This window comes from Rosa chinensis, chromosome 5 (genome assembly GCF_002994745.2).
Source record: "Rosa chinensis cultivar Old Blush chromosome 5, RchiOBHm-V2, whole genome shotgun sequence".
In the NCBI taxonomy this organism is placed as follows: Eukaryota; Viridiplantae; Streptophyta; class Magnoliopsida; order Rosales; family Rosaceae; genus Rosa; species Rosa chinensis.
In genome coordinates this window covers 26,491,928-26,509,178 of record NC_037092.1, presented here as the reverse complement: position 1 = coordinate 26,509,178, position 17,251 = coordinate 26,491,928, and the positions used below count along the sequence as shown (strand labels likewise).

Sequence of the window (17,251 nt, the reverse complement as noted above, 5' to 3'; positions counted from 1 at the left end):
GCCCCAATAGACGTCTTTGATTCTATCTGGTATCTACCAATCTCGGTTCAAACTTAGCATCCAACATGACATTTCTCGGCTTCAAGTTGTTATGCATAATTTGAGGCACATATGCATGAAGATACTGAAGCCCTTTAATCACCCCAACTGCAATCCGAAGCCGAAAATGCTCTAGGCACCCACGTCCAGAGCTGCTTTTCTCACCGGTGGTCCAACCGGAGCTTTGATCGGAGAGGTAGCTTCAAGCAGAGCTTCTTCGTCGCCTTTAGGTAGCTTCGACCGGAGCTCCACCACGTTCGCTCGACTCACATTCACCACCTGATGGTCCCGGGTCGACCCGGCCGGCAAAAACGCCTTCTGACATCCAGTTGGTTAGGGCCACCAGCAGCAGCGAATTCTTCTCAAGTCGGATCTCAGACTCTGTCCGCTCCTCGCCGCAGAAGAAAGGTTGAAAACCTATCAACCTAGCCAACTTGATGGTCCGGAGTCTCGAAATCCGGTGAAACCTTGAGGCCGATGAGTTTTAGAAGACGGCGGTTGTCGGTGCCATCAGGGCGACGAGTGGCCTTCTGGACCTTCGACACTATCGTTGACGAAGAGTGGAGCGACGAGGAGAGAGAGAGAGAGAGGGAGAAAGCCGGCTCCGGTGTCCGGCATCTAGAGAGAGAGAGAGAGAGAGAGAGAGAGAGAGAGATCCGCGCAGTGGTAATGGTGGCAGTGGTTGTAATTATTTAATTGAGTTGAGGGTAAAATGGTTATTTGATGTGAAATTGGGTTAGTGGGAATAAAAATCTGTTGATGGGGTAAGTGGGTTAACTTTGGCTCATTTTGGGGCTTTTGGTCAAGAACCCTTACAAAAATACAGAGTTCTCAATTACACAATTTTGAGGATTTAAATGTACACAAAAGTCTTAGAGAAAATATCAATCATTAAATTAAGGACATATTTGTTTTTCATCGGAAAGGAGGACGTTCACTTTCCAAAGATCACTTGGAAATATCTGACTAGCTAGGATTCCAAATATATTTAGGGCTCTTTACTTCATACACTTCCTATATTATCCCCTATAAGTATACCTCCTCCAGGGAAAGAACAAACTCATCGTCCCAAATCCCAAAACCATCGAAGCTAATCTCCAATCTTTGCAGTACAATGTCGACCGGTGAACTCGCTTGCACCTATGCCGCCGCGATTCTTCAAGACGATGGCATCCCAATCACAGTAAGACCATCATTATCTTTTTTTTTCGCTTTCTTTAGTATGCTTTATATGTTCTTTTTGTAGTACGTTTATGTTTCTTTTCCTATTGCATGATGTTGTTTTGTAATAATTAGACCCTTACTTTGTTTTTTGACTTTGGTTGGAATAGGCAGAGAAGATTGCTACCTTGGTGAAATCTGCAAACGTGGAAGTAGAATCCTTCTGGCCAAGCCTCTTTGCCAAATTTGCTGAGAAGAGGAACCTTGGGGACCTTATTATGAATGCCGTTGGTTCGGCTCCATCTCCGGTAGCTATGGCTGCTCCCGCTGCTGCTGCAAGTGCTGCTGCTCCTGCAGTTGAGGAGAAGAAGGTAAGAATGTCGTTATAGTTCTCTGCTTAGATTTCACTTTTCTTTTTTATGATATTTTATAATCCTATTCCTTGTTTAGTAGTACTACTATCTTTGCAGAAGTTTGTTGCTCTATTATTCTATTAATCTATTTATCATCAATCTGGGGGAATGAGTATTCTGATTATCAACACTTGGAATAAGTGTGTGCCATACATATATATATATATATATATATATATATATATATATATATATATATATGCATAATCACCGTTCTTGTTTGGTTGAACTTGTTTTTGACTTCTCTTTTGCCTCTCAATGTGCAGGAAGAACCAGAGGAAGAAAGTGATGACGACATGCCGATATTCGATTTGTTTGATTAAATTTAAACTCGTATCAGCACAAACTTAGAAGCCCATACTTTAATTTTTGGGAGTTTATTTTTCTGATTGGATTGGCTTTGGGCAATTTAAGTTCAAGCTTTTGTAACTTTTCTTAATATTTAATTGATATCTCTTTCATTTTATTTATCAACTAGTTAATGTTTTAATTCTCTGCAATTTTATGTGCATTCTAATGTACAAAACATCTTTGGTGAAACACGATTATTGCGTTTTAATCGGCTTTCTTCAATTCTTCTCATTCACTACCATGCTCATGCAAATCTTTCGATTCTTCATTCATGTTCAGATGTTCTGACTTGGGCTTAAGAGGACTAGACCTCGCCTAAATCCCCAAGAAATATAGGGACAAAGAAAGTCCCCCATAAGGTCATGTATAGAATAACTAACAGGGCTAGGACTCTCGATCTCAGGTTATGTATTAGTCATATTTGGAGTGGAGAAACATTTCAGATTGAAGGTTTGTTTCGAAGTGTTTGAAGAATTTAAAACCAACAAAATTTGTTTTCCTATAGAAACTTTTTTGTGTGGAAAGTGGCAATGTTGGAATTTTGTCAAGAGGGTTTTGGAACAATGAACTAATGAAGGGGGAAACCCCAACATGACAACTCGAGTCGCACGCTTGTTTGATCCCAGAAGCGATGATCAATTCTAAATTGTTATCTTGTGCTCGGAATGATCCAACCATAATGCCTTCAACAAGTTTTTGAAACGTTTGGATTGAAATCTACAAAAGCATTACAATTCCACCCCCTTTTTCTATTTCTAAATTTTAGTGTTGAAAATTAGAGATTTTCAGATTCTGTTCCAGAATATTTACAAGAAGATATGAAGATTTCAAAATTCACGAAATTTAGACACAAAATAACTAATTAATTAATTTACACCTGCATGCTATCAGACAAACTATCACTGCATGATTCGTTCCATTTTTTCTGCTTAGGAAAATTTTGTTCCTAACGGTTGAAAATAAGAATCAAAATGAGCATTGGTGACACCAACAATATCAGGACATTACATCCTATTTTTCTCTATTTCTCAAATGATGGGACCATCACTATAGCTCAAGCGTTCGACTCTAGCCCTTTTGATTGTATTGCTAAAGAAGCTTAGATCTTATCACCTCGATCTACCACGAGAAGCTTGCTTTGCACGAGTCAGCGTCCGAAATCCGGCGTGCAGTATCATTCCTGCAATGGTTCAGATACTCCCATATAAATAAATAGACTATATTTAGGCCAAGTTTTGTCTTTTGATTTCAAGATTGACTATGATCAGTTAGGTTTATTGGTAATTTAAAAAAAAAAAGGAAATCAAGTTTTTCCTAGAAGAGAATACAACACCTTTGCCATAACAGAGATATTTTTACACAATTATTACACACAAAAAAAAAATCAATTTTTTTTTTAACGAGTTTATGTGAGAATGAAATCTTATACAAAATTCATTGTGTAGTATTTCACTTCAAAATATATTTTTTCATTAAGAAAATCCCAAGAACTAGCTCAAGAAATTATACAGTCTTGTCCATACAAGAATATGCTAGGAATACTAAAACATCACCTGCATAAGTGACACTAAGTGCCGAGAATAGAGCCATTTGAACACCCGAATATATCAGGATAACAGCAGCTACTGCAAAGATGAAGTCGAATTTATGTTACAAAACACTTATTTTCATCAGATATCATGAGTCAGAAGTAACAGTTTGGGAGAAGGCAAATAAGGAAGCTAACTGAAAGACCACTTCTGTAAACCCAAAATTAATGATAATGGACTAAAAAGGATTATGAAATTTCTCACAAGATAAGACAATCCTTGGGCAACTATTTGGCTAACATGACCAAAGAGGTCTGGGACTTCCAACCATAATGTACCTTACTAACCTAGAAAAAGAAGGTTGACAAGGGATGCAAGCAAGAAAAACAAAATTTCCTTACAGAAATGGCACTGTATGTACTCCTAGCAGATTCCTCATTGGGTCAGCCATAAAAGTGGAAAACCTCTATTAGTTTCCATACTAGATTAACTATCAAGTATATGCAATTGATTTCTCCCAAAAGAGTTCCCCACATTAATGGATGCCAAGATAACTTTGTTAGTTGCTAAAGCATATAATGGGGGATCAAGTAATTGGATCTCCAGTGCACAACAGACAACTCGGTCTCAAAAACATGCACAAGAGAATACTTCCTAAACAGAAAGAGTCGATATCTCACCACATTGAGCAACACGTATTATGGTTTGCTGAATTGTTGAGTACTGATCCAGTCCCCACATTTCACCACAGCGCTTAAAGGTTTCCCATAGTGCCAAACAAAATATCAATCCAGCAGCAGCCAATGGCATTTGATATCTATAAGCAAATCAACAAACACAAATAAAACTATCAGAGGAGAGAGTAGTTGAACCATTTCTACTATTTAAGAGGGCACTCACTCAATATGACCAGACACACATTAAGCCTTCCTGAAGCTCTCACAGAAAAGTAAATAAATGGAGCAAAGTAGAGGCAGCTATGGCTTTCTATTTGATCTCCCCTTCACTAGGGAAATAATGAACTTTACCAACGTCTATCGAAAAAGATAGCATTCGGACTACCACCAGACAAGGAGGAGTATATATTCAGATTGGAGTAAATGAACTGCTCAGCAAAATTCCTCACAATCTAAACCACTCGAACCCCATTCCATATGGCCTAGTACTAATGCTATTTAGGCAAAGGAAAACAATATCTACATTCAGAAGAAATTCAACAGAAAAATAAGCTTGCAAGTCAAGTTCTCAGCCATTTTGAATCAGAACTCCACATTTGGAATTGCAAAGCAACCTATAGCACAAAAGGTATCCAAAGTTTTCAACTTTCTGAAGTTTTTGCAGAGTCAAACAGAACCCAATTCAGAAAACTCACCCAAGAATCCGAAAACCCCCTCATTTACCCCAAAGCTTCTCTCTTTAACCCAGAAAATCCACACCAAATTCTATACAAGCGGAACCCAATTCTCAAAACCCACCACAAACCAGAGAGAGAGAGAGAGAGAGAGAGAGCTTACAGAGAACAAGCGAAGAAGATGACCAACAACCACGCATAGTTCCTAGCATATCTCTTCACATTCTCCTGGACCCTCAACTGGGCCTGAGAGCTAGACACCGGGAACGAGTAGGACTCGTAGTCGCCAATAAACCCGGCTTGCCACGGCGGCGTAGGGGCGGCGAGGTCCTCGTTGGTGAGCTTGGCGAAGGGGTTGGTGGCGAAGAGAGAGAGGAGGATGCAGACGGTGGAGTAGAGTGAGGTGAAGAAGCCATTTGCGGTGGAGGTGGAGGTTGAGGTGGCGGCGGAGGTGGAGGTTGTGGCGGCGGAGACGGTGGTGGGTGTGGCGGAGGTGGGTCGGTGCTCGAGGATTTCAGGGTAGCCGTTTTGACGGAGCCATGAGTCGAAGAAAGGGTCGGAGACGCTGAGGGATAATGGGTTGGCTGAGAATACCATGATGAGCTAAGTCTTCTCTTTCTGTTGGGTTTGTTCTTTCCTTGGAACCATAAAACCAAGTACATTTTTTCTCACCCTTTAATTTGTTTTTATTTGGGTAATTTACACTTTTTTTTATTTTTTTTATTTTTTATTTTATCAAACCTCTAAGAATGTAATCTTATCTCAATTCTCCAACTACTCTCATCACTTGGAATAACTTTACATTTTTTGTTGTATAAAAAGTTTCATCTTTAATGAGAAAGTTGAGATATTATCTTATTGGGTGGTTTTAAAATGAGTTTAGTCTCATCTTCTCAAGATTACAACCATATGGTCACTGTAATATCGATTTGTCATTCTCGAAGCCAACAGTTCTTGGCTGTGTGTGGTTATAATGGTGTCTTGGGCTTGGGGTGAATCAAGGTTGCTATTGAAGTAATATCACTAATATGGTTAGTTTTTTCCATTTCTGAAAAATTTTATAACGAGTTTGGGATCAAAATTTAATCTTTTGAATCTTATTAGTTTAGGCCCTATGACGAAATTTGTTGAGCCTACTTTCAAATTTGGCTTGAAAATGGGTGCGTGATCAATGACGGTGGCTATGAACAGCAGCCTAAAGAACTGCAAAGGTTTGAAGCGTCCTTATCGAGATGCGCATTTGTTGCCTTCAACATCTGTGGCTCCACTCACTTGTGAATTGTTTGAAAAACTCATCTTTGTTCAAGTAAACCTTAATTTGTGTTTGGCCCAAACTCTAGGTTACTTGACCTAGTGGTAATAGGGTTAAATTAGAAGGATCTAGATTCCTATTCAATGTACGATTACTTTCCTTGTATGATTGAGATTCTATACATTGTAATCCTCTATATAAAGAGGTCCCTATTATCAATGAGAATACACAGCGATTTTTTCTCAATTTCAGTTTCTCTACAACAATCTTAACTAAATTCCACTAAAACAAAGAACAAACATGGACTAAAATTCTTTAACTTGCTTCACAAGCTTTTTTTTTCCCTTTTTTCTTTTGTAATTAATCAATTGCCTTTGAAAAAAAAATGAATTTCACTGTCACATGTTACAAAAGCCTCAAAATTATTACAATCTTGAATCTTGCGTCAAACAACAAAGATGCATGCATGTCTATAAAACGTTAAACGCTAAAACGGACTTTAACACAAGTCACACAACTAGTCTTCTGTTTTCCTAGCCTCAAAAGCAGCCACAGAGAACCCCTTCCCGCTACTTCACCAATGTCAGGCGGTCCTTTGCTCAAGCACCTTGCCTCCGCTCTGCTCCCCCCTCGAGCTTTCACTGTCTCTCGCCCATTTCCCTCTCGCTTCTTCACTACCCGGAAGCCCAGATACCTCTCGCGGCCCAATTCACTTGCTGCTGCAAACATCTCCACTTCTTCTTCAGAGACTCCCTCTGCCGCCCAGCCCTTTGCTTTGCCTTTCCAATCTGTCAACATTCGCTGCCAAAGACATGTCTCTGTGAGCTTCTTTTCCTTCTCTTTTTTTGTTGAACTTTTGCTTTTCAGTTGAATATTTGGACTGGGTTTATGCGCATGTAAGTTAATAACTTGGATTTAGGATAAAAATTTGATCTTTGATATTACCTAGTTTGAACTTGCAAGGAAATGGGTGTTTATTATATGTCACAAATTCAGCTATTTATATGCCAATGAACCGAAAAGTTGAGACCTCTGAAGAGAAAAGCTCCATATAGGGCAGAATAGTTGATAACATACCAATTACTAAACAATAGAGTTGGAATTTGGAAGTTATTAAGTCACAGATGATGGAACGTCTAACTTGGTTCTTTCTGTTGACCAGGATATGCTTCAAGAAGCTCTGTTATGCTTTGGTGCAAGTTCTACTTGTGTTGATGAAGACGATGACTATGAGGATTCCGACGAGGTGGGCCAGGCTTCCTGTTGATTTATACATTTCAATTGGAAAGCTATTTTTCTTGTTTTTGTGTTTTGAAAGCTTTTCTATCTTGCCATTTTTCTTGTGCAAGAAGATTTAGTGAATTAACAAAGAAATGATAAGCTGTATTTTTCCCCTTAATACACAGATTTGCATTACTTCCATATTTCCTGAAGGTGAAGACGTAAATACTTGCATTTCCTGTGCTGCTGATTCCATAAGCTTGAAAGAGATACCTAGTTATGAAGTTACGATAGGTGAGCAGTACGACTGGATAAAGAAAACTCAGGTTAGTTTGCTTCTTGTGTAATATTTTATTATAGGATCTTGTAGATACTTCTGGTAGATGATCATGTGGCTTCTTTGAATTCAGCCTCTTTGGGTGCAATTCTCTTGCTAATGTTTGTTGAATGCTAGATAAGTTTCTAGTAAGAATGTATACTGATGTTTTTTGGCAGAAAATAACACGGTATAAAGATAATTCTGTACTACTGAACAAATTCAATATGCTCAGTTTTACTGATTTACTCAGTTATGTTTTTCTAGGCATCATGTTTTGAAATTTGCTTTTCCAATATTCTACAGGAATCATTTCATCCTGTTGAAATTACTGAAGGACTCTGGATTGTGCCCGCCTGGAAAACTCCCCCTGTAAGATAGTATGAGACTACTTTTTCTACTTTTATACCAAATTTCATGCTACATTCTACTTCTGAATCCTTTGAAATTCATTGAAACTTCTTAAGAACGGACACCTGAGCTCATGCAGATCCTAATGTTCTGCAGTTCTAAATCTTCGTTATAAAAGAAGAATGTGATCCTTACCGTTAATCTAATATAGTTATTGTTCCTTAACTCCTATAGGATGCCCAAGCAACAAATATAATTCTGAATCCTGGATTAGCATTTGGAACCGGAGAGCATCCTACTACAAGGTTATGTCTGTTTCTGCTTCATGGCTTGATAAAGGGGGGAGAACAATTCTTGGACTATGGCACAGGTTCTGGAATTCTTGCAATTGCTGCAGTTAAGGTACTTAATTCATTGTAAATGAACCTTGAGACAAAGTCAACCTTGCAATAGTACTAATTAATCTTGTGTAATGGCACATAGTAACACATGTTGATTTGCACAATTCCAATGTCTGTCATTAAGCTGTGTCCCCTCTTATTCTTGATAATGTAATTTCTTTGAGATGAAGCTAGTTATGCACTTACGCCTACTTATGCTCAGTTTTACTTTGACATTAATCTGGCCTTTTGACTGGAACCACAGTTTGGTGCTGCCTTATCAGTCGGAATTGATATAGATCCACAAGCAATTACATCTGCACACCAGAATGCTACTCTGAACAACATAGGACCCGAACAGATGCAATTATATCTAGTTCCGAGTGAAAATTGCTCAACTTGGACAGATCCATGTGGAAATGTGGAAGAACGGAGCACATTTGTAGCGGGAGCCATCTCAGAAACAGACAAGTATGATGTACTAATTGCAAATATACTTTTAAATCCCCTAATGGATTTGGCAGATCAGATCGTCTCTTATGCAAAGCCTGGGGCAGTTATCGGTCTCTCCGGGATTCTCTCTGATCAGGTATTAATTGTTCCAGCTTAGACCAGCATACATAGATTATATAGATGACCTTTTGCTCAAGTTTTGAGAAATAATTGTAACTTCATTCTCATGAGCTTCTATCCTGGAAGACAAAATGAGATAGATAAGCCAAAGTTGAAGCATTTCTTCTAATGCTACATATCTATCTTATACATCTTTAGCTTGGTAAATTCAAAATGGGGTTATGAGGTGATAGAAGCCATCATTCGTGCATTTCAAACTTGCATCAAATTAACTGTACCGGATCAGACTTATGTTCATGGGACTGATTTGTGTTTCTGTGTTTCTGTAGCTTCCCTATATTATAGAGCGATATTCACAGTTCTTGGAAGGTGTATCAACTACAGAGATGGATGGTTGGGCCTGTGTCCATGGCAGAAAGAAGCAAAATGTTGCTGGCAACTGAGGAATCTCTCCCGTCTAAACCATCAGTGGAAGTACAATGTGACAAAAATGTTCCGACAGTTTTGACAATCAGAGATGCTATTCTATATGAGGCTGTATGGTCTGGTCACTTTTACATCATACGTGCTGGCTGGCTTAACAATCCAAACAGGAGCGTGGACATTTAGCTGACGTTGTGAGGGTGGTTCAACATGAGACGCAATCCCTGCTTATCACCAACTACTGATTATTTCTTTCTAATGTAGGAATGTCCAGAGGAATATGTAGAGAAACTCATTTACAAATTAAGCTAGATTTGAAGAAGTCACACATGACAGCTTAGGTGCAGTATCTTCCGGTTAATTGGTATAAATTTTATCACTTTTTGTTGTCATCTTTACATCAGTGCAATACCACTTCGGTGCGAGAGGTAGTATGTCAGATGATATTGTAATTCAGTTCTCTTGGCAGAGAAGTAGCAATTGATCTTGATGTTCTTGAGGAAATTGAAATCATTTTGTTCTTGCAAAGGAAAAATAAAACCGATAGAAATACACATAATACTGTAATACCACTGCCCTTTGAGAATCCTCTATACTGGAACAGTGACAAAAATAGCACAGATGACAACTAACAAAAAGAAAGAAAAACCCAAATATATTGTTAACAAATTTTTTATTGTTCTTATTCATTACATGTCCTGAGCAGGTTACATAAACTGCGAGTATCAGAAAGAAAGAAATCAAAACAATAATACAGATATGAACAGTTGAAAAAATAGTGACATGATATAACTACCAAAACCAACTACTTCCCTTTCTTGGCCATACCAAAGACTAATTAACCACAATTTTTTTTATTTATGAGGTTGAGATCGCATGCATATAACTAAGATATCAAGCATCACCCTCCAAAAATTTCCCACCCACTGTTAGTTGAAGCAAATGTGGTTTGAAGCATCACCCTAATATCAACGCTTGAGGTGCCTCCTCGCCAAAGCAGGGGCTTTCTTCGGGATGTAAACCTTGTAGCTTACCTGGTCAACAATATTAAACAAAATGTTAGAGCAGAAACAGAAAAATACACTATCTAAACTTAAAAATGAAGGTCACTTAATAAGTGGTAATCTGCAAAATGTGTGCCCTATGGGGACGGGTGTGGTAAATCCCCTACATTCAAAGGCTTATCCTGGGACTGACCCAGGTTATGTCCCTAAAGTTGCTTCCTTCTCATTTTATAAACCCCTTCTAAATGCTTATCATAAGTTGCTTAGTACAAAAGAAAAAAAGAACTTCAAATATGCAATAGATCAAAACACCCACCTGTACCATTTCACTACCTCGCATCACAGACATGGTCTTCTGCTCAAACTGTGAACCATCCTTAGCATCATCTTGCTGTAAACCAGACATATTCTCTCCAGAAGGTTCAGGAGCAGTAGAACCAGAACCGTTGCTGATGTCTAGAGCATCATTATTGCTACTTTGGGTCACAGTTTGAGCAGTAGCAGAAGCTGTGTTATCTACACTACTCTCAGTTACCAACAATCTTTCCTGAGCGGGTTCCAGAGAAGCAAGTGCTGGCTTCAAAGTTGAGTGAGTTTTTAGTGAACCAGACATTGATTTTGGTGCAGCCAAGTTTGGTTTATCTACGACAGCAGTAGTGCTAACCATTTTGGAAATACCAGCAACACGCTCTTGATGTGTTGGACAAGCAACATCTTGCTTGGCAGAGACAGGTTCATTTCCACAAATGGAATCTTTCACTGGAGGCTCATTGGTCTCTTCTGCTAATCGGATTTGACCATTTATTTCAGAAATATCCTCCTTGGGGGAGTCTGTTTGAACCAATTCAGCCCTTGCACCGGGTTGCTTCTTATCTTCCTGATTACCAGTTACTGCAATCCTTTGAGGCTTTCCTCTGAACCTTTTTAGATTTTCTAAAGCCTTCTGTCTTAAGATCGTCTCCAGATCATCATCTTTCAAACTACTACTTTCCCCAGAGATCTTATTTTCATTAACATGATCAGTCATCATGGTTCCATCACGGCTAGAATTAATTCCTTCTGCATCAGAAACAAGAGCTTCTTCCTCTTTCTCACTCTCTACCCTCATTCTCACCTCGGATGCAACATGTAAATGATTATCCAACTCCTTCTTGCTCCCTCCGTCATTACTGTCATTACTTCTACAAGAAGGGTAATCATCACGATCATATGTAATCTCTTCTTTGTGCCCATCCTCATCTAACCATCTGCCTTCATTGTCTTCTTCGGCTACCGCAATAACTGATCTCAATCTCCTCCCATTGCTCTCACCGGTCACTCTTTCCTGAGTCTGACAATCACTCTCGCTATAATGACTGCGCAAAGAACGACTCCTAGATCTATATCTACTCCTCTCAGTCCCACTCTCAACCTTGTTTCTATCGGTTTCCTCTCTCTTTCGTTTTTCAGACCTTCCCCTATGTCTTTTAGATTCAATCTCGTCACCACTAACACCCCCACCCTGACAAGTCGAGCAGCTCCAAGACTCACTACTCACAGAACTAGTCCTAGCATTTCTCTTAGGCTTCTCCCTCGAACGGCTTCTCTTCTTCGCCTCATACTCCTTAACCTTCTTTGTTGCTTTCCTCTTCTTCGGACGGGGAGACTCCTCACTACTATTGCTGCTATAAGATCGCTTCCGAGCCCTCTTCTTGCTACCCTTCACATCCCTCCGAGTGCGTGAACGAGCCCTTCTACTTCTACGGTCATCCCCAGAGCTAAACAACGAATCTGAACTCAAGCTTCTGGAATCATCCTCATCCGAAAAAGAAAGAGAATCATCGTGACGACGAACCTTCTTGGATCTATATTTCTCACTCTTACTCTTACTCCTGCTCTTGCTCTTACTCCTCTTCTTCGTTCGAGCCTAAACAACAATGTACACAAAAACAAAATCAGCAAACTTGCATTGAGCTCAAGATACTAAACAAACCAAATTATCTACTTACAATCACACACAATAACATGGAGATATAGCAAAACCAGGATCAATTTTTTTCATAAAAATTACCTATCTGCAACTTAACATGATGCCTAAAATTCTCGATTTTGTTCTTACATCGTAAACAAAAAAAAAAAAAAAACAAAAAAAACTAATCTTACAAAAAAAGAAAGCAAAACCCATGTGAAGAAGGGTATGAAAAACCCTAAAAACTTAATGGAGAAGAAGAAGGAACCTTAGAGGAAATCTTGTCGCGTTTCTTACGATGGGAAGAAGAGGACTTGGCCATCGGATTTTCACCTGCAACAATCAAAATTGGAAGAAGCAAATTAAGAATACAAAGGAGAAACACAAACAAACGGGTCTCGCCGGAAGTGATCGGGGATTCACAAGCAGTTTTCTAGATATGAACAATTCTGCACTCAAAGTTTCTCTTGTTTTAGGCTTTTGCCCCAAGATTTCTATCTTTCTTCCGCCCGCTCCTTATAAATAGTGTTGCGTTTTCTTTTTCTCCCATCTTATAAAATCCTTTTCCTAGTATACTAAAATTAAATAAATAAAAGTAAATCTTTTTCCTGTATGATTTTTAAGATTGTGTTTTAAAAAAGAAAAAAAATTGTTCTTCATATTGAGTTTGCAAGAGATATTTGTCAAAAAAATTATTTTTTTTACATTGACTCCATTCGTGCTTAATTATAAAAAAAAAGACGAGTTGAGTTGAGTTGAAGTTTTTATAAAGTTCAATTAAAAGTTCGAATTATAATATATTCGACTCATAAAACTCGTGAAGCAGTTTGTATATTTTTCCGGAAGAGTTTGAACTCTAGGTTCATTCTTTAAGGCTCAATATGACATGTACTATCACTATTATGGTTTAATTTAATTTGTACCCAGCTCATTTTTTCAAATTTGATTCATGAAAATTTGGCTAATTACCAATGTAGTTGAAGATGTGATAGGTTTAAATTTCTATTGGACATTGATTCTTTGAGGACCAGGGTAATTTTTATTGATCTGGTCATCTGGTGGGTTATATTTTCTCATTTTAAAGAAGTTCCTAGTGGTGGCCACCGTGGCCTCATATGTTTCAAGATCATGATAATGGTTGGTTGTGCTTGTGTTGATCACCGTGTTGCTTGTGACATTTATCTCGGAGACGTTGTGGGCTTGCCTTTAGCTTCTGCTAGATAATTGTTTTGTTTCTTCAATTCAGTAATCTACTTGTAAAATAAAATACTGAAAGGAAAAACAAAATCAACTGCAAAATATTTCCATATAACTTTAAAAGCCATGCTGATGCTACAGTACAAGTGCAATGTTGTAGCATGAAATCATCTATGCCCTGGTAACATACACCAAGAAGTAGGATCATTTTTTGCCTTCTTACTTGCCTTATCGATTCAACAAGTTACATGCAAATCAACAAACTTGTAAGTTTCACATCTGCATTATTCAAATCCTAAGAACAGTGCCACTGTTCTGCATTGTCTAGTACAACTATTCAAGAGATAAAATTAAGATCCTAAGCATCTTCAGAATCAATATCGAACTCTGTGGAAAAATCTACGTCCTCGATGATCCTCCCTCTGTATATGATGGTAAAAGAGGAATATATTTGAGAATATCTAACAACCCAAAACCAGAAAAATTTTCGAGAGGGCATTATATATACCTTTCAAGGACAAACTTTCCCTCTTTATATTTCTGGGCCACATCATGTGCAGTCTCCTGGTTGTGGAAACAACATTATTTGAGAATGAAGCCACAAAAAACTGTGTGTGTGTGTGTGTGTGTGAGAGAGAGAGAGAGAGAGAGTACATATTTCCAGCCCACAATTTGTCCACAAAAGCAGCAAAATATATCCGCAACAGTGTGCACACCTGAGAGCATCACCCTCTCCTCTAATGCTCCCATAGTTATATTTACCCTGGATCCAAAACTCCAAGGCGAAATATCAGTTTCTATTAATATTTGGAATCTGCTATCTACCAGATATAAGTTTCTTCTTACATCATGGATGTCAATCGAAAGCAAGAGCAAGACTGATAATTTTCATCTCAATTTGAAGCCTTCCCTTCTAAAAAACCCAGGAAATCCTAAATTATCTATGAAACATTAGTTTTCTAGTGCAATACATAACTGTTTACATCATATCAAAAGTCAGACTAGGTCCTGTGAGCAATATAATATATACGAAGTGATTAAACTACAGATTTGGAAGTCACTTCATGGGTTTCATTTCTCCAATATCCAATCAGGCAATTTCTTAAGAGTCTTACTATTGCAGTTGCCAACCTTCTAAGATGTCTAACTCCATCTTTTGTCAGTTAAACATTGTAACAAAGTTTTGATTGTCTTGAACCCTACACACTGAATATAATGTGAAGACACTTCCCTATGGTATGTGGTTTGGGGTTCATTCTCCTTTCCCAACAAGCCAATCTCTCTGTGTCCACTGTTGATTCATTACCATTCTGCTTTTGTTTGATCTTGGCTTGCCTCTTTATTGGGAAAGTCATTGTGCTGGGAAGAGTTTGAGAGATGTCTAAGATCAAAAGGGGGCCTGAAATTTCATTTTCACATTATAGGCAAATCAACGAACTCATATAATAACATGTTAAATCCGAGAACAACAATAATGCCTATCTCAGTCTACAAACAGATAATGGTCAAGCAGAAACCAAATGGCACTGTATTCATTCCTAGATGAGTTTAAACTACTGTAGAAATTGTGCTATAAATGGTTGACTCAATCATTTTGCAATACTTCACATACATACATGTGTGTGTGTGTGTGTATCATCTGCATACATGTCATCTAACAGCATTCTACACTCATATCCTTGTCAAGTTTCTAAACAAGATCCACGATAATCAGAAAAAGAATTAAACAACAAGAATAAAGTTCTCGGACTTCCTGCATTATCATAACGACGTAAGGATGGCTATAAATTCTTATAAACCTAAAAAAGCAGGGGGAGAAAAATGAGTCGAACAGTATGAGGCATTTTCTACTTTTTATCAAACCAACTCCACAAACTGAATGTTGTTAAAGAGGTTAGTGGTCAAGCTTCATGAGTCTGAATTCAACCCGTAACCAGTTCCCATGTTTGATTTGTTTCAACAAGAAATACTAATGCTAGGGGGTGGCTGTGTGGTGACGAGTGATGACTGTGACATATGGGCAGTGCTGCGGAGGGCTTTACTTGTAGAATGTTGTCATCTTTTGTTGTCTATGGCAAGTCTAGTATCCTTGATTAAGGAGAAATATTCCAACTTAGACTTGGGATGGCTCCGTGTCCAAGTAAAACTCAAGCTTATCTTTTCCAGCAAAAATGCTTAATACAGTAAAAGAGATGCAGAAGACTAAGAAATATTACTCCTCCCAATTTGGAATTACAAAGTAATTTATTCAGTATAATATTTATGACCAAAGTAAAACCTCCTAAGTAGCTTCATTTCCATCTGGCCAGGGTAAAATCCAGAGTCTCACAGTTATAGGTCCGTATATGTTTTAAAGCGCTATGCTTCCAATTACTAAGAATAACAATAAAAGTATAAAACCAGATATTCCAGGAAAGATGGAGAACTCACGCATTGTTGAAGAGGTACGCTTTTCCCCGGCGACAATGAAAAGCCTGACCAAATCACAAGGGAAAAATGAGACCCGAACCAATTTAAAATCCAACAGAGCAGTTCAAGACTTCAAGTCCATATACTGGTGCATGACAAAAACAAATAAGAGCTAGTGACCCAAAAATGGACAGTGGGAAGAAAACGGCACTTCAGCTGTGACCATCTAGGCCAATTAAGACAACAAAGTTTTTAGTTCAGCTGTGATCTACGAACCAAATTCTAGAGTCCTGAAAGATTTCCCAGTCCCAAAATATAGCAACCTGGAAAGTGCTTCTAATTCCTTAAGCGCTATGCTTAAGCATAAAGATGAAAAAATGAATCATATAATAGCTCAAAAAGTTACAAATGGACATAGTTTCATCGTTCTTACCGCGCAAATCAACCAAGAAGCAAAGGTAAAAATGCTAACATATGCACCTGGAAACTAGAACCTTCAACCTCATTTACTAATTCCATTAACGGAACCGGTAGCATGAATCAACGTAGTAACTTAAGACCCATCTCAAATACACTGGAAAAAACTTGAAGAACATAAATTATATGCATGTAGCAGCAAATTACTAATACATAGGAACAAAGAAAAGAAGAGAACTTTTACAGTGGTTGGTGACTGGTAATGGTTCTTCAAAAAAGAAAGAAAGAGATTATTTTGAGCAGAAAGTGAAAGAGGAGAAGAGAAGAGAAGAGTGAGATTAAAGTACCCTGGAGACACAATCGGAGAAGAGGGCCAAGTGGGTCTTGCAGAACTTGCATCTGTAAGACCTTCCCTCTAGCTCTAACACGAATATTCTTCCCATCTGACACTCTTCTTCTTCTTCTTCAAGTTGCTGACCTTCTAACGAAACAGGTGAAGAAGCCACAGTCAAAAGTGGCAAGCTAAACTTAGATAGATGAGAGAGAACAGAGGATTTGCACAGCGCCACATTGCTAGGCCAATAGTATCCAATGGCAGTTGCGCAAAACCCAAACAAATGGTTGGCAAGTTGACTCTGTGTCCCTTTCAATTGAGAAGGAAATGTGCTAAGAAGTCTAGTTTCAAAATTGGAAGAATAATTCGCCCTGCTTAGCAACTAATGCTTTGTATTTTTTTTTTTTTTTTTTTGGGGTTTAGGTTGTTTTGGAGGAGGCTTTTTGTAGCCTTCTTCTTTTTTTCTTGGACCGAACAAAAATTCACCGTACTTGGTCCAAAAGTCGAAATGGTGAGGAAAGAAGAAGAATTTTAACCAAAAATATATTTTAAGATAAGGAAATTTGTTTATTGATATATAAC

The 17,251-nt window shown here is 38.2% G+C and overlaps 5 protein-coding genes across 5 annotated transcripts; 2 read left to right on the top strand and 3 right to left on the bottom strand.

The window, feature by feature from the left end:
* Positions 1–929: 929 nt before the first annotated feature.
* LOC112201580 (60S acidic ribosomal protein P1) lies at positions 930–2,038 on the top strand. The gene is made up of 3 exons (XM_024342488.2): positions 930–1,222; positions 1,371–1,571; positions 1,880–2,038. The coding sequence occupies exons 1-3, from the start codon at positions 1,154–1,156 to the stop codon at positions 1,934–1,936; spliced, it is 327 nt and encodes a 108-aa protein (XP_024198256.1). The 5' UTR covers positions 930–1,153; the 3' UTR covers positions 1,937–2,038.
* A 751-nt stretch (positions 2,039–2,789) lies between these two features.
* On the bottom strand, positions 2,790–5,493 carry LOC112165879 (PRA1 family protein H). Its single transcript, XM_024302574.2, has 4 exons — positions 5,008–5,493; positions 4,174–4,310; positions 3,518–3,589; positions 2,790–3,144 (listed from the first exon to the last, which is right to left on the bottom strand). The coding sequence occupies exons 1-4, from the start codon at positions 5,439–5,441 to the stop codon at positions 3,074–3,076; spliced, it is 714 nt and encodes a 237-aa protein (XP_024158342.1). The 5' UTR covers positions 5,442–5,493; the 3' UTR covers positions 2,790–3,073.
* A 1,103-nt stretch (positions 5,494–6,596) lies between these two features.
* Positions 6,597–9,873, top strand: LOC112164799 (ribosomal protein L11 methyltransferase). The gene is made up of 7 exons (XM_024301115.2): positions 6,597–6,916; positions 7,259–7,342; positions 7,503–7,643; positions 7,940–8,005; positions 8,219–8,386; positions 8,630–8,953; positions 9,267–9,873. The coding sequence occupies exons 1-7, from the start codon at positions 6,677–6,679 to the stop codon at positions 9,378–9,380; spliced, it is 1,137 nt and encodes a 378-aa protein (XP_024156883.1). The 5' UTR covers positions 6,597–6,676; the 3' UTR covers positions 9,381–9,873.
* Positions 9,874–9,998: 125 nt separating this feature from the next.
* Positions 9,999–12,876, bottom strand: LOC112164798 (uncharacterized protein DDB_G0287625). The gene is made up of 3 exons (XM_024301114.2): positions 12,581–12,876; positions 10,681–12,270; positions 9,999–10,394 (listed from the first exon to the last, which is right to left on the bottom strand). The coding sequence occupies exons 1-3, from the start codon at positions 12,632–12,634 to the stop codon at positions 10,329–10,331; spliced, it is 1,710 nt and encodes a 569-aa protein (XP_024156882.1). The 5' UTR covers positions 12,635–12,876; the 3' UTR covers positions 9,999–10,328.
* A 723-nt stretch (positions 12,877–13,599) lies between these two features.
* Positions 13,600–16,957, bottom strand: LOC112168262 (protein yippee-like At5g53940). The gene is made up of 5 exons (XM_024305386.2): positions 16,683–16,957; positions 15,940–15,983; positions 14,164–14,272; positions 14,018–14,073; positions 13,600–13,931 (listed from the first exon to the last, which is right to left on the bottom strand). Exons 1-5 carry the CDS (start codon positions 16,776–16,778, stop codon positions 13,868–13,870), a joined length of 369 nt encoding a protein of 122 aa, XP_024161154.1. The 5' UTR covers positions 16,779–16,957; the 3' UTR covers positions 13,600–13,867.
* Positions 16,958–17,251: the final 294 nt, after the last annotated feature.

Excerpts from the sequence above, each read along its gene's own strand:
- LOC112201580 (XM_024342488.2), top strand. The coding sequence starts at position 1,154 with ATGTCGACCGGTGAACTCGCTTGCACCTATGCCGCCGCGATTCTTCAA. Across the intron at positions 1,223-1,370 it reads ACGATGGCATCCCAATCACA|GCAGAGAAGATTGCTACCTT; the intron begins GTAAGACCATCA and ends TGGTTGGAATAG. Across the intron at positions 1,572-1,879 it reads CTGCAGTTGAGGAGAAGAAG|GAAGAACCAGAGGAAGAAAG; the intron begins GTAAGAATGTCG and ends CTCAATGTGCAG.
- LOC112168262 (XM_024305386.2), bottom strand. The coding sequence starts at position 16,778 with ATGGGAAGAATATTCGTGTTAGAGCTAGAGGGAAGGTCTTACAGATGC. Across the intron at positions 15,984-16,682 it reads TCTCCGATTGTGTCTCCAGG|GCTTTTCATTGTCGCCGGGG; the intron begins GTACTTTAATCT and ends TGATTTGGTCAG. Across the intron at positions 13,932-14,017 it reads GGAAAGTTTGTCCTTGAAAG|AGGGAGGATCATCGAGGACG; the intron begins GTATATATAATG and ends CATCATATACAG.
- LOC112165879 (XM_024302574.2), bottom strand. The coding sequence starts at position 5,441 with ATGGTATTCTCAGCCAACCCATTATCCCTCAGCGTCTCCGACCCTTTC. Across the intron at positions 4,311-5,007 it reads ATCTTCTTCGCTTGTTCTCT|ATATCAAATGCCATTGGCTG; the intron begins GTAAGCTCTCTC and ends ATTTGCTTATAG. Across the intron at positions 3,145-3,517 it reads ACTTAGTGTCACTTATGCAG|GAATGATACTGCACGCCGGA; the intron begins GTGATGTTTTAG and ends GAACCATTGCAG.
- LOC112164798 (XM_024301114.2), bottom strand. The coding sequence starts at position 12,634 with ATGGCCAAGTCCTCTTCTTCCCATCGTAAGAAACGCGACAAGATTTCC. Across the intron at positions 12,271-12,580 it reads GCGACAAGATTTCCTCTAAG|GCTCGAACGAAGAAGAGGAG; the intron begins GTTCCTTCTTCT and ends ATTGTTGTTTAG. Across the intron at positions 10,395-10,680 it reads GAGGTAGTGAAATGGTACAG|GTAAGCTACAAGGTTTACAT; the intron begins GTGGGTGTTTTG and ends ATTGTTGACCAG.
- LOC112164799 (XM_024301115.2), top strand. The coding sequence starts at position 6,677 with ATGTCAGGCGGTCCTTTGCTCAAGCACCTTGCCTCCGCTCTGCTCCCC. Across the intron at positions 8,006-8,218 it reads CCGCCTGGAAAACTCCCCCT|GATGCCCAAGCAACAAATAT; the intron begins GTAAGATAGTAT and ends TAACTCCTATAG. Across the intron at positions 8,387-8,629 it reads TTGCAATTGCTGCAGTTAAG|TTTGGTGCTGCCTTATCAGT; the intron begins GTACTTAATTCA and ends CTGGAACCACAG.